Source organism: Crocodylus siamensis, chromosome 11 (assembly GCF_052110815.1).
Source record: "Crocodylus siamensis isolate JL-2025a chromosome 11, ASM5211081v1, whole genome shotgun sequence".
Taxonomy (NCBI): domain Eukaryota; kingdom Metazoa; phylum Chordata; order Crocodylia; family Crocodylidae; genus Crocodylus; species Crocodylus siamensis.
The window spans coordinates 40,126,721-40,152,666 of record NC_143405.1 but is presented as its reverse complement, the minus strand read 5'-3'; the positions used below and the strand labels follow the sequence as shown (position 1 = coordinate 40,152,666).

Sequence of the window (25,946 nt, the reverse complement as noted above, 5' to 3'; positions counted from 1 at the left end):
TCCTGACTGCCCCCCTACATCCTCGGGCGACTGTAACATAGTCCTTCTTGGTGATGACCCCATCTCTCCATTGGGTGTATGCCTCCATTTTAGCAAGGAGACATTCCCGGATGCTCTTAGTGAGCCATGGGGGTTTATGTGCCCTCCTGCTCCCTTTGACCCTTGTTGGGATTACCTCCCTTTGGGCATGGAGGATCGTCTCCTTAAGGAGCAACCACTCCCCTTCGACATCTGATTCCCTTCCCCTCTGGGTCCTCAGCGCTTCCCCAATGATCCTCCTTAGCTTGTTGAAGTCAGCCCTCCTAAAGTCTAGGGCTGTTGCCTTGCTGCAGCCCTTTGCCACCTTACGCTGGATGGTGAATTCCAGCAAGCGATGATCACTGTCTCCCAGGTGGCCCATCACCCGCAGCCCCCTCACCAGGTCATCACCCGTGGCCAGCACCAGGTCCAACATGGCGTCTCCCCTGGTGGGACTGTGCACCTCCTGGGTTAGATGGAGGTCCTGCACTCTGGCTAAGAACCGACATGAGCGATCAGACTTGGCTGACTGCTCCTCCCAGCAGATGTCTGGGAAGTTCAGGTCCCCCATGACATGTTCCTCAACCTGTCTTTCCATTTTCCATGTATTCTATTCCTTGCCTTTGACAAGGTCAAATTAAAGCTCTGATTACTGCTGCTGTTTGCTGAGATCCTACCTTTCTAACTAGAACACAAGGAAGAGGTGACAGGGCACCCACCATACCAGAATACATAGCGCTAACATTTGGACTTCTTTAGACCATGCCATAAAATTCCTCCAATTTATGCCAAAAGAGATGATTCGGGATAGTCTTTATATATCTAAGCCATTTCTAATCCTCTCTTGGGGAGAGGGTCTGGTTCCTTTCTAACTAGCTGGGCATAACTAGTTCCCTCTGCTGCTAGTAGAGGATTATATATTAATTAAGCCTGAAATTGTCACTGAAATTTACTTACAGATGTTTACTATAAGAGATTTCTGGTCTTAAGTCAGAGAATTTTTTTCTGCAATCAAGCTTTTCATTTTACTTTCTTTCTGAATGTTTTGTAGCTTCCAACTTGTTCTTATTTCATTTTCTGTAGAGCAGAGCTAGCTACCCTAGACACTACAGAATTTTGAAATAAAGCACCTGCGAGGTGTTTTAGTTCCAAAGTGCACCCCTGCCATTTTCTCAGCACTGATGCACATATTGCAGCTTTTAGAAATGCATGCATTGCAGCGCCAGGTGCTTTTCAAAGCATCCAGCACTGTGATGCATACATGTGTAAAAATGCTTCTCGGAAAGGATATAACATGTATAGCAGGGTAATTTTTTGTGTTAGAGGAGTAAACTGTGGGAACTGTCCTGAATATAATGAAGCTGTTGCTGCTGCATGGTTGAAAAGTGGGTGAATTTAATTATTTACACCATCACGCATTATATGACACCATCACACATTTTTAAGAATTCTCTGACCAGTCTTCTGAGGTGCGAGGCACTTTCCAGAGAGCAAGTGCTGTTAAGTCCTAGTGAAGTCATTGGGACATCTTGTAGGCTGTCATGTCATAAGACTGTATGTTGGTGCCATTTTGGCTGATGGATGACACTCCATCTTGGATGGTATTTTTTTTTCCATCCATACTGTTATCTCAAGAAATGCATTGAATGCATACTGACATAGTTGAGGTTAACAATTTCTTGCCTGGAGACTGTTTCCTGTTGTCAGACCTACCACTTTCAGAGGACCTCCTCATGTAACAGACTCTCAACAGGCACTCTAAACTAAAAGCAGCCCTTCCTTCCTTCTCCTTTCCAGATGACTCTAACCTTAGTTCCTGGAGCAAAGGCTGGGATCTGGGGAAATTCTTTTTCAGTCTAAAGACTGCAGCCATTTCTAATTCATTATTTTGGCTACTGTGAACAACAGCAAGTGAAGATGAAGAAAAACCTCTTGGGTCTGGCAGGCCTTCCCATAACTACCATTGCAGGATTGCTTCAGATTGTTGTGACCTGTAATGAAAATAGTCACTGCTGTTACTTGTGTCTTACTGAATATGTATGAGTTTTGGCTGAAGACTGAACATATCAAATGCCTTTCTATTATGTTAGCTGTGTATTGTGATGCCTTTAACCATCTTGCTATAAATTATACTTGGTAAGGTCCCTCAGTGGCTCTTGTAAGTGGTGGTGATGAAGCAAAGCAGCTTGAAAAAGTCTGAAGTTGTTAAAACCCCCATTCCAGTGCAAGTATTTGAGAATAGGTTTTTAAACAAACACACAGCCAAAATACCTGAAATTTACCAGTTCCTCCGTGATGGAAATTAGCATCAGGTCTTAAACTTCATCCCCCTTGCTTCCTAGAGTCCTGATCCAGCAGAACACATAAGAGTGCTGGCATATAACTACTGAATTGGTATCAAATTATAGGAATAGAAGCTGTTACAATGTAACTGTGACATCTGACCCCTCCTGTAGCCATGCAAGTGTGGTTAAACCATAGTAACTTTAACTGTTTAATCCAGGGTCAAATGTAGGTCAGTTTTGCTAAATTGCCTTATCACTGCAGGACCATGTAGATATAATAGTTATTTTGTAACAGCTGCTACACCTTCCTCAGTGGCAGCTTCCCGCCCCTTTTAAAGTGGTTAAAAGGCATGATTTTCCATAGCCTTAAAAATGTGCATAATACTGATCAACAGGATTTCTGACATGCTTGCCACTGAGCATATGCTTAACTATTACTGGCTTAAGATCTAGACACTCGCAAGATGGGGCCAATATTTATGTAGTAAAAAAATACCATGTTGAACATTGATAATTAATGGTTTCTGCTGCTAAAGAAGAGCCAAGATGTCTACACAAACCTTGCAATTCAGCCACACACTGTTCTAGTTCAATGTATCAGTTTTGAAGATAAGGTGTAGTCCTCAAAACATAGAAGAAAATGTTGTTCATCATGGTCATAAGGATGCATCTGCCTAATCCTCTTATTCTTGTTACATACTTTAATCCTGCACTTCTGATCCACAGGATTTAGCAGTGGTTGAGATTTTTGTGTGATAGCTGTGTATCAGATTTTTGGAATGCTGTTGTAACTTAGTTGTTTGATTAGATGGACTCACATGCTTGGTCACCTGTGCTTGATGCAGTGGTAGCGAATGAAAAACGTGTCCGCACCAATAACAGATACAGATAGTTTCTGTCACTCTGGCTTGAGACTAAGAGGAAAGCACTTTCACAAGTGCTTACATAACTTGGGCTCCTAAATCACTTTTAGAAATGAGACTTGGGTTCCTAAATGATTGAAACACATTTGACAATTTTACCTGTTGCCCTAGTCTGCTCTATCTAAAGGTGAGGAAATAAAACTAGGTACAGATAGGTGAGTTGTGTTGAATCTAGCAAACACTCAAAGCCTGTAGTGTGTACCTGAAGACCAGGTGATCAGAAAGCTGGCACTGATCACCATGCTTTCAAGGCAGCTCATAATAAGAGCAGAGACCTTACTGAAGTACATAATAGTAATGACGCTGTTTTGCTTTTCATTCTGTGGTGGAGCCTGGTCCACTCAGTCCAAAACTAAATACAACACAACTGATAGTTCTTTTCGAAAAAGGGTGCTGGGGAATTACCAATTGATAAAAATCTTCTAGGCTCATCACTATTTTTTGTTCAGGGGAATCACAAAGCTGCTCTTAACACCCAGTGGTGATGGGACTTGTGAACAGGGATATTATTTATATAATTAAATTTTGGAAGGGTTTCTGATTTTCATCTCAGTCTCAAATCTCTTTTTGGCTATCCAACTTTCTATGCTTGATTATATCATTGGTATACCACAGACCTAGGCAGTGGTGAGAGCATTAATCAGAAAATCAATTCTGTCTGTATTTACAGTGAACGTAATAAAATGTTACATGTTTTTTTTCCTAATTAGCTGAAAGCTTTTTATTTGTTAATGTTTTCCCTCAGTCAGCCACCTGCATCTCCTAGCACACAGGAAGCCATCCAGGGAATGTTATCAATGGCAAATCTCCAGTCTTCAGACTCCTGCCTGCAGACTTCGTGGAGTACCAACCAAGCTAAAAATAACTCTATCTCAACCCAGAACTCCAAAAAAACTGGGAGCAGTAACAACAAAAATGCAGGCAAGAGGTTACTAAAGAAAAGCACAAGAAATAGCATTGACATTGAAGATTATGATGACCAGGACCATTTAGATGCTTGTTTTAAAGATTCTGATTACGGTAAGAGAAAGCAAAGTGATCTTATATCTGTGGTCTTGGTCCTGAAGTGATTTATGCATGTGCTTATTTAATTATACACTTGTAGTTATTTACACTGAAATCAACAAGACTACTTAGCAACTAAGCTAAGTGTCCACTAACCGATAAGTAAAAGTCCATATGACTGGGAAATCTTATATTGCTAGATTTGATTAGGTAGACTAGGTAAGATTAAATAGGGAGATTAGGTTAGGTAGGCAAGGTAAAAAGATTGAAAAGAGGAATTAAATAAGAAAAAATGGACCAGATTAACCATATGAAACACAGGAGCGTGGGCAAGCAGATGTTTGATATTTGATTCTTATTAAGCTAAAATAATTGTATAACATGGCAAATATATTTTAAGAAGCTTAGGAATACAATTAAACCGTAATAATTAGACAGCTATTAAATCAGACAAATGAGAGGGGTCACCTGTGTCTCTATCTTAATTTTTTACTCTGTACTATATACACATTTTATACAGCCTAACATAAAACATAATGCTGATAAGGGAGTGCTATGCAATAAAATAAATAAATAGCAGAAAAAATGGGTACAAGGGTGCCATATGTTTTTATGCATATGTTTTAGGCATTTATATCAACTTTGGTCTTGAACAGAACTTTTAAATAATGTAAAAAAGTGGGAAAGAGGAATAAGTAAAAATGCTAAGATTGATAGAAAAATAAAACCATAACGTCATGTAGTGCTCAAGAAGTAAATACATTTGTTTAGCAATTTCATAAGAATGTTACTTTAAAAGGTTGCTGCTGGCTGGTTTAAAAACATAATTTCTGTCTGGAAGTGCTCTGTGCTTTCACCATTTGATACATGTAAAGTTTAAATTGAAAAGTTATGAAGTTTAATGAAAACAAGCCATTTTCATTTTGAAAATATTGTATGTACGTGTTCAAAAGAATTCAAGTGCATGTTGCTCGTTTGCAGTTACAGCACCTATAGGCATATCAGTCAAGATAAATTACATTAAAAATCTTGTGAAAGTATAATTTACAGACACGATCTCCATGTGACAATGTGAAAGTGGATAGGGTTATATTTTAAACACTAACATTCTTGTTAATTATATATTTACGCTACTATTTAATGGGTTTTCTTTGTTGTAAGTGAGCTTCGTTTACAAAGACTCCATTTGTACTGCATCTGGTGAACAGATTTTCAGTTCAGTGGCTGAGTTATGTTTACGTTGAAACCATATACTGCCTTAACAAACAGAAACAGAAATAAAAATTAAATGCACGTTTAAAAAAATCGATCAGGTAATCGCAAGACTGGATAAAATTCGATACTATACAGAACTTGATAAAACTCAGTTTTGTTATTATGTACCCAAAGGACTATAAAATACACAGAGCACAATTTGGATGGCAAGTGGCCACTTTTCATATTTTGAAATGCAAAGAAAACCATTCTCTAGTTTCCATGAATACCATCATCTCTCTCCACCCAGCATCCATTTATGTTTTACCAAAGATAGATTTGTAGAAGCATTGGAAAGATGCAGTGCTCTCCAAGCTAATAATGAGCACTTAAAATCATATGCCCTCTTCTTCCCCACCTCATGTGAAGTGAGCCAGTTATAATTATTATTCCCCATCTACTGAAGGAAAAATGAAGAACCAGAAGCTTAAATAATGTGCCTAAAGCCACCCAGGGTGGGAATGGCCATGCAAGAGTTAGTACTCCAAAATTCCAAGCTCCCATTGCCAGCAGGCCTTGCTGCCTTGGAACACAGCACAACTGGGCTTGTCTGAGCAAACTCTGTGAATTTAGTAGAACTCAAACAAAATGCAAGAGAGAGAGCATTTTTACAATTTTTTCACACTCCATGACCGGTTAAGCCAGATGCAAACCAGGATTTCCTTCTTCAGTGTTACTATAAGTCTGATTTTCAACCTAATTTAATGAATAATTAAAAGACACCAATAAAATGCATTGGCGAGGCTTCAAGAGCAGGTCTTTTGATTTAACACACCACTGCCAGGAATAGGCCATTTCTCACCTCAAAAGCATCTGCAAACTTTGGCCGGTATCACTTCCTTGCTTACAGTATGATCATGTCTTCAAGCATTTTTCCATAACCAGGAGAGTGAGTTCACTTTTTTTTTAATGATAGCTGAGATTTTGCTTTGCTCCTTATGCTTCAGACTTGACAGTCCCTTAAAGTGATCCAGCCGTATTTTTCTTTTTGCTCCTTGTTCTGGTGTCTGCTGCTTTTTCTATGTCAGGTTCAATGTTGAGTGACAGTCTGCAACCCCCTGATCACAAGACAGTGGCACAGATGAGAGGAAGAAAAAGAATCTCTCTAGTTTGGCTTTTAAATGAGGCCCATTCATTGTTTAAAAGCAGATGCTGTCCCTGGGGAAATGGAAGGAACATTTTTTCTGATTCATTAGTAGTATCAGCAATTAAAGGAAGGTCCCCAAACATATGAAGATGACAAGAGGTTGCCCTATCCCTTGTCCCTTCTCTACTTTATGCTAGAACGGTGTAAGAGTAGGGACTCATGAATCCAGGAGGAGCTGGCATTGGGGTTAGGCAGAAGCAGGACCCGGTGGGAATAGAGCCAGACTCTCTCTAGGTCTCCCAGGGCTCTGGCACTGATTCTGGGACTACCACAAGCCAAAGGGTGACAAATGCTCTTCTCATTAAGTGAAGGACAGGCCCTTCCTCTGACAAGAGTCCTGTTAGTGGGTCCTCAGTATATTTCCTATCTCCTAAGTAGTATTTTCTCTCACAACAAACAATTTGGCCCTTCATTTATATCTTAGTGAGATATTTGTGGCTGAGAATGAGCAAGAAAGAGGGGAAGATGTTCTGAGGGATTCCACATGGTTGTACATATGTTACACCCCAAACAGTACTGTTTAACACTGTATAAACAACTGATATATTATAAGCTATACTTTTTTTCCTGGTCTAGTTTATCCTTCCCTTGAATCTGATGAAGATAATCCAGTATTCAAATCAAGATCAAAGAAAAGAAAAAGTTCTGATGATGCTCCGTACAGCCCGACAGGCAAGTCTGTGATGTCTGTAATGGTCTGACTTGTGGATAAGAGGTGGGAGGTGGGTGGAAATATTTCAAGTGACAGGCCTACTAAAGAACAGTGTGGTTTGTTATTTTATCATAAAGAATGTGACTATCTAGACTGGGGCTCTCTTACAGGCAGCCCTAGGGTTGTATGTAGCTTGTGAGGGGTTAATGTATGGCCCTCAGGCCCCCATCCACTATTTCCCCATCACTTCAGCTGCAGGGCAGTGTGGAGAGCTGAGGATGAGTCCAGGCCATGTACAGTGGGGTAGGAGGGGAATCAGGGCTGTGTGGAGGGGAGGACCTTGCCCACGTGGGACGGTGGTGGGAATGGAATCGTGCCTGCAAGGTCCATCAGTGCGGGAGGGAGCATCTGCTGTAGCAGTGGGTTTGCCCCCCCCACCCCCCCCAACATATGGCCCCCCTGGAGACTTAGAAGTTGGACAGTCCTTGTTAGAAGGGAAGGTCCCTTTTAATGGTATGTAACTGTTCCACTTTTGTTAATATAGTAGAACATTGACTTTCTGAAATAATTAGCATCACCGCCATTCTGGAGAACCAGTTTTTCTGGATAATTAAACACTGCAGTATGAAGTGCAGAAAACTATATTTTAATTACTGTACTGCATAGCAGATATTAAAAAGACCTAAGCAGATGGTTCCATGCAATATTTTAATATCTCAAAGTGTTAGTAAATAAACAACGTGTAGTAGTCTCATCAACAACTATAACCCACCTACCAGAGAATGCTTTGCACAAAACCTTCTGATTAATTGACTATCTGGATAATCCACTCTCTACTGTACTACATTCAGCCTAACATGTCCGGGGCATTGTGTGTCTTGTATCCACTTTTCAAAAATAAACAACAGGTTTTGGGTAGCTGTGCATCCTGCTGGTAAGCTTGATGATGTGCTCTGCTCTTAAGGTGATGCAAGGGTGAAATCTCAGTGTCAAGCAACTCATTGTTATATGCAATGAGCAGTTTTAAAGAAAACAGAAGTGTGTGTGTGTGTGTGTGTGTGTGTGTGTGTGTGTGTGTGTAAAAGCTGTTCAGTAACACTGAATAACCAGTGGGGGCAGTTTCTGTGCTGCATCTCACAAAAAGTGGGAAAAGACAAAGGCTACCTTAGACCACCTTTTACAATGGCCTGATTCTGGACCAAATAGGAGCCACTGCAAGCCCCAGCATAAATTAGAAGACCTTTAGGGGCTACTAAAAATTTGTAGCAGTTTTACTGGGGCTGTCTGTGAAGCGTTCAGTGCATAACATTCAGTGCTGCCTGGCACCTTAGAAGCTGAAGATGACAGGGAAGGGAAGGGGTGCTTATGTGGACCCTAGCATAACTCCTCCACTGGTTGAAATCTCCTCTGGCCATTTATGACAGAAACAGTGTGAAAAAGTCCCTGTGAAACATCTGCCCAGTTGATTTGAAATTAATTCAGGTTCCCTAATTTTTTTTATGTTTCACTAAATGTGGTAAACCAGTGACATTCTAGAGGAGAAGGTAAGTTTCCTCCTGAAGGCTACACAGTTCAGTAGGATCCGAGTTCTTTCTCCTCATGTGCCACTCCATGGCCTTAATAACCCTTCACCATTAAGGACACTGGCACCACCTCCATCAAAGGACCCTGGTGGATAAGATCTTTCCTGTACTTTTCATGCCCTTTCCCTGCACTCCTTAGGACTATAGTTGCTCCCTCTGCACAAACACTGTTGCAATTCTTCTTTCTTCAATAAATTGATTCTTCTTTTGATTTGTTTTTTACGTGTAGCAAGAGTTGGCCCCTCAGTACCTCGACAAGACAGACCTGTTCGAGAGGGTACAAGAGTTGCATCCATTGAAACTGGACTGGCAGCAGCAGCTGCCAAGTTGTCCCAGCAGGTGAGGTTGCTTGCTAGATAGATAGCTTTCTATTAAAATTATACTGTTTTTAAAATGGAGCTGTATGACTTTCCTACTGCTTGTTGAATGTTAACTGTGTTGTCAAAATAGTTCATGTTTAATTCAAGTACAGGACCATTTAGTCAGTGGCACAAATCCTAATGGCCTCAATAGAGATGGGTTTGGGCCCCAAAGCATACTTTCAGACATCTAGCAATGCTACAGTGTAGAGGAGGCCTAGTTTATCAGACTAAATGATCTATGAATTCAAGAAATATAAGGAAATTAAGCAATTTAAGGAATCTACAGAAATGTTCACAGCACGTGGCCACACTGACAAAATTACCAGTAAACCTAGAAGACCTATCTATATCTTTAGGTCTCAAGAATCTAAAACTGACTAAAAATGAAAGAAATCTTGGCATTTTAGCATCCATAGATGTAGATAAACACCTTGCAGGCTTTCAAGATAGGTAGACTAGATGTGCAAATCCCATTTGAAAAATGGACATAGGCACCTAAGTCCTGTTTTTTTTCTTTAAGTATACCAGCCATTAAACCTATGCCTTAACAGTACAAGGTAGCTCTGTCCTGAAACACCCCAAGTGCTCTGAGCAAGCTACCTCCTGACCCAGAAATTGTGTAGCTGTAGTAGCGCAATCAGACGTGACAGCAGGTGTTGCCGTTTAGCATATTTCTAGTTTGACAGCTAGTACTCATGTACAAACTCACAGTCAGTACTAATGGAGTGAGAGCAGGGTTTCATAGCTCTGCCTTGTGCTGTATAGACATTCCCTAATTCTCAGTGAAATCAATACAACTTTGGTGCCTAGATATCTTCTTGAAAAATCTGGCCTTAAGTCACTTTGAACATTTAACCCTAAGTAATTCAAAATCAAGGATTATACCAGATTTCCTCATAAGTACTTTCTTATTTTAATTATTTTTGTTAACCCTCTGAGGGTTGCTATAAAACTCTCTTAGGACATAGAAAGACAAACACATACCCCAGTTGTGTGCATCAATGCCAGTTAGACCGGGATGGACATCTACTTCAGGGTATCTCATCCAGTAGTTGGTTGTTACAATGCCTTGCTGCAGTGGGGCAGGCAACAGCTTGTTTGCTTCCTAAAAGCAAACAAGCTGACTCACAGTATGGACATATGCACATGAAACTTGAACTGGTTTAACTTACAGGAGTGGATTTTTAGCTGGTTCTTAAAAAAATAATTGTCTATCAGACTGAGTGTACTTATCCCTTATAAGTCCATCCCCTTATACCAGAAACTTTCATTATAAAAATGGTTGTCATACCTCCATGTCAGAAAACTGAATTTATGGAAAATCCAGGCGAATAAGGCCAAATGTACCATCCACTGTTTAACACTGCATTTTCTCGGCAATGTGATCTTTAACTGCCTTTGAAATACCAAAAGACTCTAAACAGCAGGTGACATGATGTAGCACAGAACTGATGAGCCAGTTTAGGCTGTTTTTGCATTGTGAGTAAATTTGGCCCTATACAGAGGGTCAGCACAGGCCTAAAACCTACTTGAGTCTCAGTCTTGGCTCATACTCTGAACCAGTGTAGTCTTGATGCCCTAGAGGCCTTCCTTGCAGCACAGAAGAGAATTTTATCATGTGAGATGAAAAAAATCTAGCCCTGGTTCTCAGTGACTCTGTTCCTGCACTGTTTAGGAACAAAGGGAGAAAGCATCATTTGTTTTTCTCATGAACTCCTGAATCCCTGGCCCAGTCCTTGGTATATATCAGAGCAGTGTCAGAGCTACTCTGATTTATCCTCCATAGCCCTCTGTGAGATGTGGAAAATAGAGAATAGCCACAGTGTAGGGTGCACTAACCAGTCCCCTGACAGGCAGCATATGCAACAATCTGGGGGCAGAGCCCAGGTATCAGTGTAATTTTGGTGCAACTGAGAATCAGGCTCATGGTATTAGCTTCTTTTTTTGTTATTTGTATCACCATAAGACATTTAAGTCATACATCATGCTAAAGCAGTGTACCAGCTCGCAACAGAAAGACAGTCTCTGCCACAGAGATCTTACAATAGAGACAAGAGAGACAACAGGGGATACAACTAAAAGGCCAGCAATCAATGAAAGTGCTGTTATGAACAAATTGTGCTTCCTAAACATTTAACAGTTCTGGTGACTGGTATATTATCAAGTTCTGGCAATATCTTGATTTCTGTCTTACATCAAAGTTTAAGAAAACAAGTAAATGTTTCAGGTTATCATAGTAACTTAGTGTTTTCTGGGACTGATGGGAATTCAATGCTTTCTTGAAAGGAGGAACAAAAAGGCAAAAAGAAGAAGAATACCAAAAAGAAATTGTCTCCCAACAACACAAACAAACTATCTCAGGAAGGCAGCTCTCCTGAGCCGAAATTAGAGTCCCACAGCAGTACTCTAACAGACCATGAATATACTGCTGGGGCAAGCACATTTGGAGTTGCCCAAGTAAACAGAGGTTCTCAACCTATGGCACCTGGAGTTTTCCTCACACAGAAGAGACCCTCATCATCACCGAACAATGCAGCTGCCAAAGGTAATATCAATGTTCACAGGCTCACAGAAAAATAGCCAAGACCTTATGCATCACCTAGTCTGTGCACCAGCGAGGGCAAGATTGTTCTCTAAAATACAGTTCTGCATGCCTGCTCTATTGTGTGTGTCTATATGTTTCAGTGGCTTTAAGCTGAATTATGCCAGTTCAGGATGAAACTGTGCATACTGAGTGAGGCGAGCATTATTGGCCTATGTTTCACCTTGCATAAAGGGGGCTTATTTGAATCCCCTCAGAGTGAAAAGCTCTTACTTGTGTTAGGTGAGTGCTCTGAGTGCAAATGTGATGCCTCCCAAAAAAAGATTCTGGGAAAAGTGTTTTCCTGAACCTGTGCCACTGTGCAGACAGGAATGCAAAGTCTATGGGGCCAGGAAGACTACAGGAGGGAGCTTGACTCCATAGCCCAATGGGCTAACATTTCTGTTGGGAATTACAGGTTCTTGCTAATGCTCCCTGGCTTCTTTCAGTATTTTAACTCTGAACTGCTTGCTGTTAAATGCAAAATCTATCCAGCTTCTAGCCTGCTGGTTAGAGCCCTCACCTGGGCGGTGGGATGGGTGACTTTGAATTTTCTCAGGCTGAGGAGGCTAAGAAGCCCAAACATCCAAGTGGCTGGGTCAGTGCTCTGAAAGGATTCAAACCCACTCCTTCTACCTACCCAGGGCCATGTGTGAACCACCATTCTACAAAGGAAGCCAGGATGACCGCTTTCTCCACCCCTCCACTAGAAGCTGTGCCATTATGCAGCCAGAGCGGTAAGATGCATAGGGCCAGGAAAATACCCCTGCCCAAGGAAAAGCCAGTTTTGCTAGCCTGGCTATGTTAAGTGTTTGATTCAGAGCTTGGTGTTCTGGGTTCTCACTATAGCTTGCAGAGTTGTTTGGTTTTTGATTTTTTTTTATTTTTTTTTCCTTAACCAATGACTGTTTAATGTAAACTAGAGAAGAAATCTAGGTAACAGGGACCTGAACCCAGGAGTCATGTCTCCCTTGAAAACACCCCAGCCAAGAGGCTACAAGATCTCCTGGGCAAATATACTTACCAGCTCAAGGCACTGAAGCTGTGCTGTTGTGCAGCCAGGAACACTGGATTCATAGGGCCAAAGCTCTGAGGGCTGCTGGGTCTGCAGTCCACGGGTGCATTGGTTCAGGTCAGAGCTAAAATATCTGTGTTCTCCTCCTTAACTGTAGTAGTATTTCACTTTTCAGAGCAATATCTGCTTAGTGTAGAAAGCCTGACTAGTCCTGGGGAAGGGAACACAACCTCTACATATGGCTCTCATTTGAAAGTGCTTGCACTGTGCATGCAATAATTCAAGATTCAAATGACCAAGAGAAGAAAACATGAGGCAGTTGCTTCTCCTGCTCAGTGTGTTGGGGGCATGAGATGAGGGTTGTAGTGTTTGGTCTTTGTACCTCCTGGCTGTTTCTATAATTTTAGCCTGTGGCTATTTAAAGTGAAATACAAACTTTGTCTTGCCTGGGGGTAGGACATGCTTTTGGAAGGCAGGAGGTGGAGTTTTGAATCCACTCAGCTCCCCCTACTTCGGTGGATGGCCTAAGGAGGAGCAAAGCACTGACCCAGAAAGTCAGAAACCAGTGGTCGCTGACCTCTACCACTAGCAGGGCTTCAGACCCACATGTTCTGCTTCCCAGGAACATCAACTGTTCCTGGGAAGCTACAGGTTGCCAGCAAGTTGCCAGTAGGTTGCCTTTTGTACCCCATTCTTGAGGCTATGGCTCCCTGCATCCAGAATGGCAAGATTCAAGAAGCCAGAAGAGACTCCATTGTCGTCTCCATTCTTCTTTTGCTGCTGTGCAGACAGGAAAGCTAGGTGTGTGGGGTAAGGAAAAGCACACTTGAGCAGCAGTCTGCTTTTGAGAGCTAGTGGTTCCCCTGAGCTGTGGGACCTGGTTATACTGCTCTATGCACCCTGGATTGTTCCAGTTCTTTTAGTTCACCTGGGCACTTGTGGAATTCTCCTGGGAGGTGAGGGAGGTGCATTTGAAATGTCCTCAGAAGAAGTGCTCCTAGAGAAAAGGGGCTTTGTCTTAATGGGAAGAGACTCTGAAGCATTTCTCTCCTACCTGCCAGGACAATAACCTTCAAGTGGGACCCTTTTTTTGTAGCTTTGGTATTGTGCACACATATAGGAATGGTTCATGGGCTTGGAAGAGAAAACCTGAGCAGGAGCCTACCCAGGCCCCCAGCACTCGGTTGGGATAACCTGAGAAGTAGGTGCTGTAGGTTCTGATCTTCACATTGCCAGTTCGTTCTGTGAGGGCTGAGAACACAAAACCCCTCTCACCTCCTGCCTGCTGGTTTGAACACGCTAATGGGAAGTGGGAGATGTGGCTGAGAAAAAACTGCTGGCTCTTTAAGCCGGCAGGGATAGAAAGCAGGTGCCATGGGGGTCACTAACCTCTGTTGCTAGTGGGAAAGTTGAGCACATAGCTCTGGTAATTTAGGCAAGTGCTCAAACTATCTGGCTCCTCTTGTGGCTATGCCTTTGTGCAGGCAGGAAGGCAAGCTTCGTGGGGCCAAGAAGAGAGTCCACCAGCTGGAGTCTACCTCTGCAGCCCTACCTCTGCAGGTTTGGTTATGTCTTGGAGGTAGGAGGCCAAGGGGCTGATCTCTGAATGCTAGATTGCATTTAGCACTTGTTTTCCTTTGTGGCCTATGCCTCTGTAATGTAAGATGCATCAGCAGGTTGGACGTTCTCCTGCCAGGCATGCATTCAGGGCTAGAAACTTCTCAGGTTGATGCGCTCATTGTGTGGAGGTCTGTCATGGGAAAAAGAGAGGCCCAGAAGGAAATGAACTTAGAGCTTTGACCTCCCAGGGACACACTTTAAGCACCAGGCTGCAGGCTAGTTTATCAGGTTGCCATTTCTAATCATCTCTTTAGGCTGGCCCCTCTGTGGCCAGAAAAGCAGGTTTGAAATGAGACCAGGAAGACAGTCTTCAAGAGAGAGCCTAAATTTGTAGAGCAGTGGTCTGATTCTCCATACCAGACCAGAGAGATGTAGTTTAAATCTTTGCTCCCCAGTTTGCTCAGATTTTCTGGTCAAGGACTGATTAGTGTAGATCCATAACAAGCTGCACAAGAGACCAAAACCAAGGACTTGCACCTTCTGCCTGGGAGTTTTAACCATTTGAGCCTTTTTGTATCAGTGCTCTGCCCCTCAGTGTGTGCCTACTCTACAGCCAGGACAGCAAGATTTCGTGTGGCTAGCCTGAACTGTGAATAAGGGTGTTGCCTGGGGGGAGCTGCTACTAATTTCTTTTTGCCCCTCATCTAAGATTATTTCAAGGGTCCTCCCCCCAACACAACCCTATTTAATGTAATATGCACAACTCATATTTCTACATACCCTATGACTGCCTCAAACATGAAGCCAGAGGCATTTCTAGGAAAAATGCTGATACCGCATTGCTCTGACCTGAAGATCCATGGGGTGAAGAGAGCAGTCAGCAGGCCCACGGGTTAGGCCTCAGTTGTGGCTTTCCCTTCTTAGGAGCTGGCACCACTGGGCAGCCAGGACAGCATTCATTGGGCCAGCTCACGTTCATTGGGCCAGGAAGAGGGTAGGGAAGTCAGGTGTTGTAGCTTGGTGACTTCAGTCTCATGTTTTAGGTTTTATTCTCTGCCCCAGAGCTACCTCTCTCCAAGATTCATGGAGCAGGAGAGAAGGAAGTGAAGGGGACCTTCCTCCACAGTTTATTAGTTCAGCTGTTGGCTTAAGAAAGGGGAGCCCTAGGTTTTGATCATTGGCTCAAGGCTTTTTAAGCCAAAGACAGTTTACTGTGAAATGCAACATAGTTCTGGCCTGTAGCTGGGTGACTAAGGCATTCTCTTGGGCAGTTGGGGTCCTGAGTAGATCCAGGAAGCAAGGTGCCTACTTCTTGGGGCATTAATCTGACATACTTCAGCTCCATATCTCATATCTCCTTGGCACATGCCCTAAACACCAGCCTGCCAAGGTGTCTGCTTTTCCACCCATACTCTTGTGCTGCTATGCAGTCAGCAGTCAGGAAAGCAAGATTCATAGGGCTGGAAGCAAGAGCTGTTGGTGACTTCTGACTGGATTGCTGTGGATTGGGTGCAGAACCCTCATTGCTAACTGCTGCACTCCACTTTATTTCTTCTGGGTTCTGTTAGCTTATGACTGTTTAAAGTACAATGCCAAATCCATCCAGCATGCAGACAGGTGGTTAGAGCTATCTCCTGGGGAGTGTGGGTTTAGTGCCTTTCAGACAAAGAGTACCCCACTTCCTTAGAGAAAACTGAGGGGATTCAAGTGTACACCTAATTGTCAGAAGTGCACCCCCACCACCAGACTATCTGTGGTGCATCTTCCACCTGTTCTGAAGCTCTCCCACTGTGAAGGCATGAATGCAAACCTCATGGCATGTGGCAGGCAGTGCACCAAAGGGGACCTATTTCTGCACTGCAATTGCTAGAGTGCTTATGGAAGTGCTTACAGAAGGCCCTGATCTCTGCACATCAGGGTATTTTTAATAACTCAATGACTGTAATGCAAAAAAGGTCCAAGCAACAATCCTGAATTTCATGTCCTCTCCTGGGAGAGGGAAGATGTGAGTTTGTGAGACTCTTCACAGACTGCTAAGACAGTTAATGAACTCAAACATCCCAGCTCTTAGTGTACAGTTTTAGGGCATTAAAATCCACCTCTCCCAAGGAAACATATTGACCACCAGTTTATAAATTGCCACCATTCTCCTTGTCCTACTTTGTTGACAGTAATACAAATTTCAGGGGGTCAGGAAGAGAGAGCACAAGATGAAACCTGACTTTGGAATGCAGCATTTTGGATGTTTTGAGCCTGGAAATCTGCAGCTCTGATCTCTGTAGCTGTGGCTTTTACACCCATGACAGCTAAAGGTATCATCCAGCCTATGGTCTGCTGCTTAGCCTGGAATCCTTTATGGTGAGGTAGTCAGCCGACTCAGTTATCTCACTTCCTAGTTTGCTTCAATAAATCTGAGGTGATTCAAAGCTCAGGACAGTATTCCCTTGAGAGAGGACCCTCCTGGATTCTGAGCCCTTCTCTCAGTTCTTCTTACATATTTTATTTAGTGCCTTTTCAATGGCAAATGCATAACCAAGGAGTCTTTCCCTTTCAAGGAAGCACCTTCCTCACTAAGCTATTGAGGTAGATGTGCACATTCTTGCTGACCTCCAGCCTCATAACTGCTCCATTTCTGACTGCGGTGCCCTAATTTGAATGGAGGTGTTCTTAATTCAGCATACCCAAAAGCCGGGTGGTGAATATGCTACTTTGGGAGATGTGTGTTTGAATATCCGTGGGCAAGAGATACCCAGGTCTCCCACTTCCTGGGTGCATTATTTAAGTAATAGACTGTTATGCAAAAAAGTAGGCTCCCCCATGTAAGTTCTGCGAACATGGGCATGGATACTGAACTTACTGTTGTCAGAATGGGTGGCATGGTCTGAGCACACCTGATGGATCCAGCCACTGAAGGAGTTTAGGTGCATGGACATTAGGGGTGTGTGAAGCAGGCCCTATTTGATTCAGATTTGGCCTGAATCAGGGACAGCAATTTGATTTGTTGTTTCAAATCCAAATCTGAAGATTCAATGCTGATTCAGAGAATCAGTGACTCGGACATAGACACAGCTTTAAATGTTTTTTCTACATACCTCGAGGTACCTGCATGGCTTGTAAATACTGTGATGCTGGGGCGGATGGAGTGTCCCAAAGCAGTGCAGGGGGGGCCCTCCACGTGCTCGGCAGTAAAGCTGGAAGTACTCCCTCAGCTTGGTGATCTGCCATGGGGGGACCCTGGGTCCCCCCCCCCCCAACCCAGGAGGCACAAGTTGCCAAGCTGGGGGGTGTGGGAGGGCCCCCCTGCATGCTCCCTGTTGGACCCAAAAGTGGACCGGAAGTGCTTCTGCCAAGTGCACTGGGGAGCCCACCGCACTTCCGTGGGCTACTCCATGCGCCCCAGCATCGCAGCATTCATGAGCTGCCTGGTACCTAGAGGTATGTAGAAAAAACGTTTAAAGCTGTGCCTATGTCCAAATCGCAGAATCTTTCTGAATCTCTCTGATTCAGTTCAGAGAGATTAAAGGGTCCTCTGATTTGATTCAGATTCAGAGATTTGGCCACTGAATCAGGCCAAATCTCCACTGAATCGAATCAGGGACCAAAGCTTTGCACAGCCCTAATGGACATGTAATTGTGAAGACCGTAGATTTCCATAGGCCTCTAAGCATTTAGCTATGCAAAGAACTTGCTTTTGACATACACAATACCTGAACTGTTTTCTTTAGGACACTTGGGTGCTTATGGCATGTCATATGCAGCAGGGATGGAGGAGTGTTGTGAATAAATCAGACTATGAATAGATGCCACATTTGTCCCAGAAGAAAACATTTTCTTTTGGAACAAAGTGCAGTTGGTCAGGCATCGGTGTCTTTTTTGCCAGGACAACCTCTAAAAAGGTTTGCAGGATAAGAAGGCTTATGCATGTGGATGGGTGTCCCAGGATTGCATCATTGAATCAATGGCAGAAAAGAGGCAGTGCATTAACTAACCCTAATCAGAAGGATGATGGGTGTACACGCCAAGCCCATGACTTTCTCTTCTGGGAGACAGATATAAGTGGTCTTGGGAAAATGCAACATCTAGCCTCAGAGGCAATATCAGAGCCTTTGCCCTTTTTGGAACTGGCCCAGAAGTGCTGTCATTTCCCAAAGTGTTATACTTATTGCAAAATCTGGGCTCATAATATGAAACCAGAGAAAGTTACTAGTATGAACAGGAATTTGTGGTTTTATTCTTGTGGCTGTTAGCACAGGGGCCAAATAAAACAGTTCATCCTAAGTTACATATTGATATGTTCAAATTATGACACAAGTAGATCTGTTGAAATAAACAGGGTTATATTATGAACTAAAAATAGCTCAGAAGCTGCTCCAAGAAGGTGTGCAGCCCTGCCAGGGCTTTGGGCTAGAATGCAGAGTGCGGCTCAGGCCAAGACTCCCAAGCACCACTCTCAGCTAAGTGAGCAAAGGCTTTGCTTCTCTGGTGAGAGAGGAGTGCACTCTGATGTCCTTGGATGACTGGTTATTAAAAGGAGTGGGGGTTGTGATACCTATTAAGGTAGCTGTGTAATAGATGGCAAAATGGGGACTATAAGGTTGGATTTAATGGGGTCTTAAGAGCGGAGGGAGCAAGGTTGAGTAAAGTTAGGTAGCTTTGGCCTGGCAGTGCTGCTGCTGGAGATGAGTGTGAGAGTTCATGCTTGAAGACTGGGTGTGTATGAATGGGGAGAAGAAAATATTTTTCAAACAGCAGCATTGTATTTTTCTTAACTGTGTAACCAACTTTCAACTCCAATTACACTGAAGCAGTACACTGAGGTTCATGGCTTATCCCTTTAGGCATCCTCCAAAGCATATTAAATCAATTGTAAGGCTCCAGTTTACTTGGTCTTGGATCAGATTCTTAAAGTAGATGCACAGTTATGAGACCATGGCTGTGTCCAGTTGCATGTGTTTTACAAAGACCCACATTATAGAGAGTAAAACTAAGTGAGCAGTCTGGTCTGTTTACTTTGTGTAGTCTAACGTACTCTTCAAACCACTTGAATTTGTGACCTGAAGTTATACAGTATTTGGCAAGCCATGTAGCTAAGTTCTCAGTTACACTTCAGTTGCCTTCAGAAACCACAGTGAAGACACGTGTCCAGGGTAGAAAAATGCTGGCAGCATAAACAAACAGCACCTGCAACTTTATACATGAATAGATTTTTAACTGTAACTTTTAACACGTGATTTTTTTTATACCCTGCCTTCACGGTATTTTACTTTGATAGCACCGTAAGTGTTCAGCTGTTCACACTTTTTTCAAGGCTGTTGTAAAGTGATGCAGAATAGTTGATTATAAGAGAAGAAAGGAAGAATCTGAAGGGTAGGTTAGTTCCCAGCAAACTCAGAGAAGATACTGATGATCAAATTTCAGGAGGTTTAATTGCTAGAGAACATAAAAAGATGAGCAAATGAGTATTGCATTTTTATTGATATAGAGAACAATGTTGTTTGGTGGACAGAAGCTCAAGGGCTTAATATATATCCCGCTCTGACCCTGGCTCATTCTCTAGCCGTCAAGCAGCTGCAGATTGCTATCTGCAGGATTGCAGGCTGCATGTTGTCAAAACTTGCCTCATTCAGCTCATCAGCACAATTATCCAGTGAATGCTATTTTCAGAATTTTTGTGCCATATGTTTTACTCTCAATTAAACTTGTTTAAGATCCATGTTGAATGAGTCATCAGGATGGTATATGGTATATCCCTCTTTTATCAGAATGTTTTGATTGTTGTGATACTTATCCATAGAACAGCATGTAAAAATAAACTGTGAGAATTCATAGTAGATGTACAGTTACTTCAGGTGAGAATCAGATATCAGTGTGGTTGCAGAAGATACACATTTAGCTTTTCTACTTTGGATCTAAAGATCTTGTTCTGTTGTTTCTGCATAGCTGTAACTGCTGTTGCTTAAACTGTCTTTTCCCCCTCCCCCTTCTTTTCACTTTCAGGAAAACGTACAAAAAAGGGTATGGCTACCGCTAAGCAGAGGCTTGGGAAGATTTTGAAAATCCATCGGAATGGGAAACTTCTTCTTTAATAGTTAGAAAACTGGGACTTGATCAGAGCTCAGTAATTCCTGAGCTGACACTAACTCTTCAACTCTTGAAGGACTTCAGTAGTATTGTGCATCATTTTAGGGACAATACCAGTTAACTTTTTGCCACCACTTTAATAATTCTTTTTAACTTTCAGCAGTTAAAGTGTACAGAATACTGCTATAAATATTTTTTAATATAGATGTCCTTTCTCAAATTGCTGAGAGTGACTAGTTCGCAAAAAGTTAATAATAATCCAAGAAATTGAGGATCATTCCAGTTTTAGGAAAGTATCCCTCTAATTTGTTCATAAGTAAAAGCCAGGTTGTTTTAGCAAAATGCACATCCACTTCAGTTACTCTTCACTTAAGAAAACATATACCAACATTACAGAGGTATTTGGTCAAGGAGAAATAGACCTGAGTTTTAAAATTAATTCTGCATTGAAATTCTATTTTAAAAGGGGGATATTTTCTGTGTCTGAGTTCCCAAGACATTTTAAGGTGCACTTATAGATGCAGGAGGCAGTCCGCATAAGGTGGGACATGATGGTTTCTCCCTGGTCATGACAGAAGTATTGGCCAACCAAAAGAGCTGTTTCCACACCTGAGCACGATTCCACGCCTCATCCCACTGACGGTTGGACAACCCTGGGTGCACAAGGCAGCGTGTGCTTCTGCACAGTGAAAGCTGGTTTACAGCCCACTTGGGACTGGCAAGACCCACCTCTTTTAGGGGGTTCAGAACTGATTGGGAGTTTTAGCTAAACCTTAGTGTTTCCTCTCTGCCTGAGGGTCAGTTTTCTCAGGCAACTGGTATACATGACGGTAGAATTGCCTGCATCCGTGGTGAACTCCACAGCATGCCAAGATGTGTTGCAGACTTTGCAGTCACTTAACTGCAGTATATGAGCTCAAGCTCCGCTTCTTCATGTGCAGCTTTTGACGCTCATATCAAAGCACTTCTTATCAGATACATGTAGGTAACCTTGGGAATGAAGGCTGCATGAACCCAGGTGTCTGATAGTGGGGAAAGTTTAGCTTATTGACAATTTGACTGGATACTTTTTGTCTTTTAACTCTTTTAGTGTTTGGTGTAGAGTGCATTCTTTTACATTAAACTGCTTGTCTGCATATAAACACTTGAGGGGTTAAATTTGTTTCTCAGGCAACCCCGTATTTTAATTTTTTAGATGTGTTTACTAAGGCATATTTTTCATAGAATATAGCTTGTACATAGCTTTTTAAATAACTTCTTTTTTATAAGAGTAAAGTATCTTTAGATATTTCTTTCTATAGAATCCTTCATTAACATTTATACAAGTTTTGGCTGAGTATTATCAATCATTGTATTTTTAGTTTGATTCTAAAAGGGTTTGTTTTTATTTTGTTTTGTCTTTCATTTTCCTTTCTTTCTGGATTTGGGCGTTGCCTGAAAAACAAGTAAAACTTTGTGCAGCCTTATAAAACGTCTTATACAGAATCAAATCAGAGTACAAAATAATCTATTTAAGACACATTTTGAAGAATAATCTTCAACTTTAATACCAGCTCTTTGTTTTAATTCTTGTATTATGAGGGGATACGGATACAGTTATTTTACTAGCACCTTGTGAAGTGTTTCTGTGTTTTGTGATGATGTAATTTATTAATGTTTGTAGCTTTTTATATTTGTACATTTCTTATGAGCTTTGTTTATATACACATTACCTGGATGTGATGTCCATGAAAAAAACAGCTACAGGAAACAACTGAGGCCTTATTAACTAACCTTTATACTGTTATAGTGTGACATAGATTCTGAGCGCTAAGGAGTCTAAGAGAGTTAGTTGAATAGGGCCCCAGACTTATGCAGAGCAGGGTTTTTAAGCTTCCCTAGTATACTGTTCTTGTTGAGCATTTATATAATATAACCCAGACATCATGCTGTTTTTTTATTATTATTTTCGCAACATGTACATTTCTAACAAAGTTTATTGTGGCTATCTATTACAGTGTTTTATTTACCAATTCATATCAAATGCTCTTGTATCAAGTTCATGAAATCTAAGTAAACTTAGATCAAAGTTTAAAAAAAAAAGTAAAATATTTCAGGTTTTGTATACAATTGTGTTTGGTGTTTTTGTAGGGTTTTTTAAAAACCTGTTAATAGCTAGTGGCCTCTTTATGCCTTGTTAGACACATGCCATCATAAAGAAGTCAATGGGCAGTGTGGTATCAAGCAGAATATGAGTCTGTGTCTTAGTCCATTAAGCTAGAGAGGCACCAGTAAGAGAAGGCAGCTCCAGGTGTCTGAAGGTGGTCTGAAGATTAGGAAACAGCACTGGTGAGAGTTCTCAAAGTTGAGAATTCATTTTCCCTTCTGAGCTGCATCTGACATATCCAGCCAAGTACTCCACACAGACAGACCCCTATGTATGCATAGAGCACTAGTGAAGTTGGGGTTAAGTGGGAAGGTATCCCCTGTATGCACAGAGACTCCCTTGTGGATGCTCGTGATAGGATCAGAACCTAAGTCTGCAAAGCTGAGCTTCAAGCCATCTGGGTACTGGCTTCCTAAGACCTTCACTACTCACCCAAGTCTAAGAATGACTGACAGCTTGGACACAATTCGTCTGTCCCTAGCTGAGTGCTAAGCATGTCAAACACATTTCACTGGGACAGCAGTTTGAATGGCGGAATATATGAATAAAATGCAGAGACCAAGGTTAAAAAAATAATGCAAAGTTGAGTGCTGAAGTGTACAGCACTATGCAAACTTTAGATTTGCTTCCAGCATAGAAATAACTAACTCACTTCATACACACTGAGACAAGGCTAAAAGCCAGGGAATGGCAACCCAGGAAATACACTTTTCCTTTTTATTCCATGGTGAGTTTATAATGAACTTAACAGTTTGCCTCCAGCGGCACTTTAGGCTGTTTTCTCACCTGTCTTCACTTGACTGGAACTATCACTATGTTCATATCACAGCTTGTCCTCAACTGCTGATTGATCCTTATTCTCCTCCCCTCTCCCTCTCCTGTTCACACATGCTAACAAGACTTATCTCTCCTGGGTATGCCTTGGCCCTGTGTGACAGGAGGAAGGGGAACTTCTGGGTGAAGCAAGTTCCTGTTCTGTGCTGCCTTCTACTCCCAGAAACACTTACACATCCCTGAGCTTTATCCATTGCATGCCTAACTGCTCTGGATTATAAAAAGAAATGGGCAAGATATCTGCAACAATTCCAAACAGAAATTCAAAGCTCTTCTCACATCATAATATTAGTATTAGTGTTTGTATTTCCATAGTTTGCCTCGTTATGGGCCCCATGTGATACATAAATAATCACAGGTTTGCTTTGGCTCTAGCTTCTCAGCAAGAAATGCATCTCTTCCATCACTACAGTTTCCTTTATTTATTTATTTATTTTGGCGTGTGCAGGCAAAATAAGCAATAAGATTTATAGTTTGTTTGCTTGTTTTTACTTGTACTTTTAAAAAAAGTACAAACCAAAATATCCTATGGCATGTCGGCAGATTCCATAGTTAATAGTTAATCTGATTTAGAATTCAACACACTGATTATATCTATGGACCATTTTACTAGATTTTGCATAATCAAAATCTGTTTTTTCCACCTTTCCCAAAAGCTCTTCCACCTGAGTAAGCTGCCTTTGCCTTTCAGAAGAGATCTCTATGGGCAAAGAGTAATGCAATTAAGTAGTGCTGCCTTAAGAAAATACAGGGCATAAACGTAGAACTCCTTTAGTAACCATACTGCACTTGCTTGAACTTGAAGAAGTTTGCATGAAAAGAAAGGTCGTTAACAAGCTGATGCTGTTCTGTGGGATGACAGTAATAATTTGTGGTGCTGATTTATCAAGGACCAAACCACATGCCTGATATTGAGCAAAGGTATTGCCACTACTCTAGATGTGCTTAAACTTAGGCACATATGTAAGTACCTTGATAGTTCTGGACCTAATGCAGCATGCATTAAATTACCGTGTCATTCCGTCACCAGAATGATCTGTAAGGATCTGATGCCAGCCATTGAAATGCACTTAAAAATCTACTAAAAATTCTAACTAGTAAATCTGATTCTTCTAGGGTCAGGACCCTCTCACTTTATTCACATGGTTAACTATAATAGAATAATTAAATACATGTTTTCATGTTTGGGGAATAATACTCTTGTTAGTTTCACAATAATTCCTTAAAAAACAATTTATCTCTAAAGGATTTGTTTTAGTTTTACTTGAAAATTACTTAGCATTATACCAAGGAATAATCTAAAATGGCACTAAATTGCAGAGAATTTTGGTCCCATGTGCTTTCATGTTAGGAGGGTACCACAAAAAGTGTAAAGATAGCGTTGCATACATGCCTCATAAGGACAAAAAGCAGCACTTTAGTTTATATTATTTTTAAAAGTCTACATTTAAAAAATCTACATTAGGTGTTACTCGTAACACTACGCTGTGGGGCAGAGAACAATCTTTAAACATTTTGGTACCATTAATTAGCTTTACCTCTCAATTTTTCTGTGAGATGAGTTTAACCAGGTACCAGCTACAGAAACTGAATTGCAAAGAGGCTGTGTGATGAGTCCAATATTACATCACAAGTCAGCATTATCTGGATACAAAACCACCCAGTTCCATCTCTAAACATGAGATACGAAACCTTGCCTTTCTGCAAAAAATAATTTTAAATGTCACTACATTTAGTATTTGCAGTGGTGGGCAATTAAGCAGATTTTTGATGTTAAATGAATAAGGCATACAATTTGGCCCTATCAGAGTGGCCCTCCCTTCTTTTAAGAGCCTCTAATTTTTATAATTTTTCTTTATCATATTATTTTTGCAGAGGTTGGGATGAACTTGTGCAAGTCATATTTAGTGTAATGGGCTACCTGGCAACAGCAAAACTATGAAATATATGTAAAGTTGCCATTTCACATATATCTTGTACCAAAAATGCAACCAGATACAACAGGAGAAAACTGTAGCATGTATATTTTGTTTTAAATAAAATAAAAATTGAAGGAAGCACAAATCATGCAGTACATTGGATAAATAGCTACCTAATTGTCTGTCACAAAATTTAAATGCCCACCAGATGGCGCCCTACATCTTCATTAGAAGCAAAGTGATGGGTAGGATAAGTTATGGGAATGTTATGTATAAAAGCAAAACTTGGCGGGTAGCCAGTTTATTGTATCTTTTATTGTTGAACCTTTTTTTCTAAAATAGACAAATAAGCAAAAAAAGATAAAATAAATTCCAGCTTCAAGAAAAAAGACAAAGGTTTAAGAAATCCAGAAGTGGATGTCAAACAAATGGCATTTTATATCAGCAGAAGGTATACTGAACTGAATGGTTAGATCACAAACATAGTTAGATTTTATCTTTGGCAGAAATGATCTGTTTATTTAATTTAATTCTAAAATGGAGTCTTTTAAGAGTTAGGATTTCATTACTGCCAACCTCAA

At 41.4% G+C, this 25,946-nt stretch overlaps 1 protein-coding gene across 5 annotated transcripts in view; it reads left to right on the top strand.

The window, feature by feature from the left end:
• The window catches only part of PHF2 (PHD finger protein 2), a 162,869-nt gene extending 137,372 nt beyond the window's left edge, over positions 1–25,497 (top strand). For 2 of the 5 annotated variants that reach the window (XM_090021158.1, XM_090021159.1), the window contains exons 18-23: positions 3,972–4,246; positions 7,209–7,304; positions 9,097–9,206; positions 11,516–11,774; positions 12,455–12,547; positions 20,383–25,496. In XM_090021158.1, coding sequence (XP_089877284.1) covers positions 3,972–4,246; positions 7,209–7,304; positions 9,097–9,206; positions 11,516–11,774; positions 12,455–12,547; positions 20,383–20,471 — 922 coding nt within the window. In that variant the 3' untranslated portion in view covers positions 20,472–25,496. Of the gene's footprint in view, positions 1–3,971; positions 4,247–7,208; positions 7,334–9,096; positions 9,207–11,515; positions 11,775–12,454; positions 12,548–20,382 lie in introns of those variants that run through there. The other 3 variants (XM_090021160.1, XM_090021161.1, XM_090021162.1) reach the window with 2 other exon arrangements.
• The last annotated feature ends 449 nt before the right edge of the window (positions 25,498–25,946 follow it).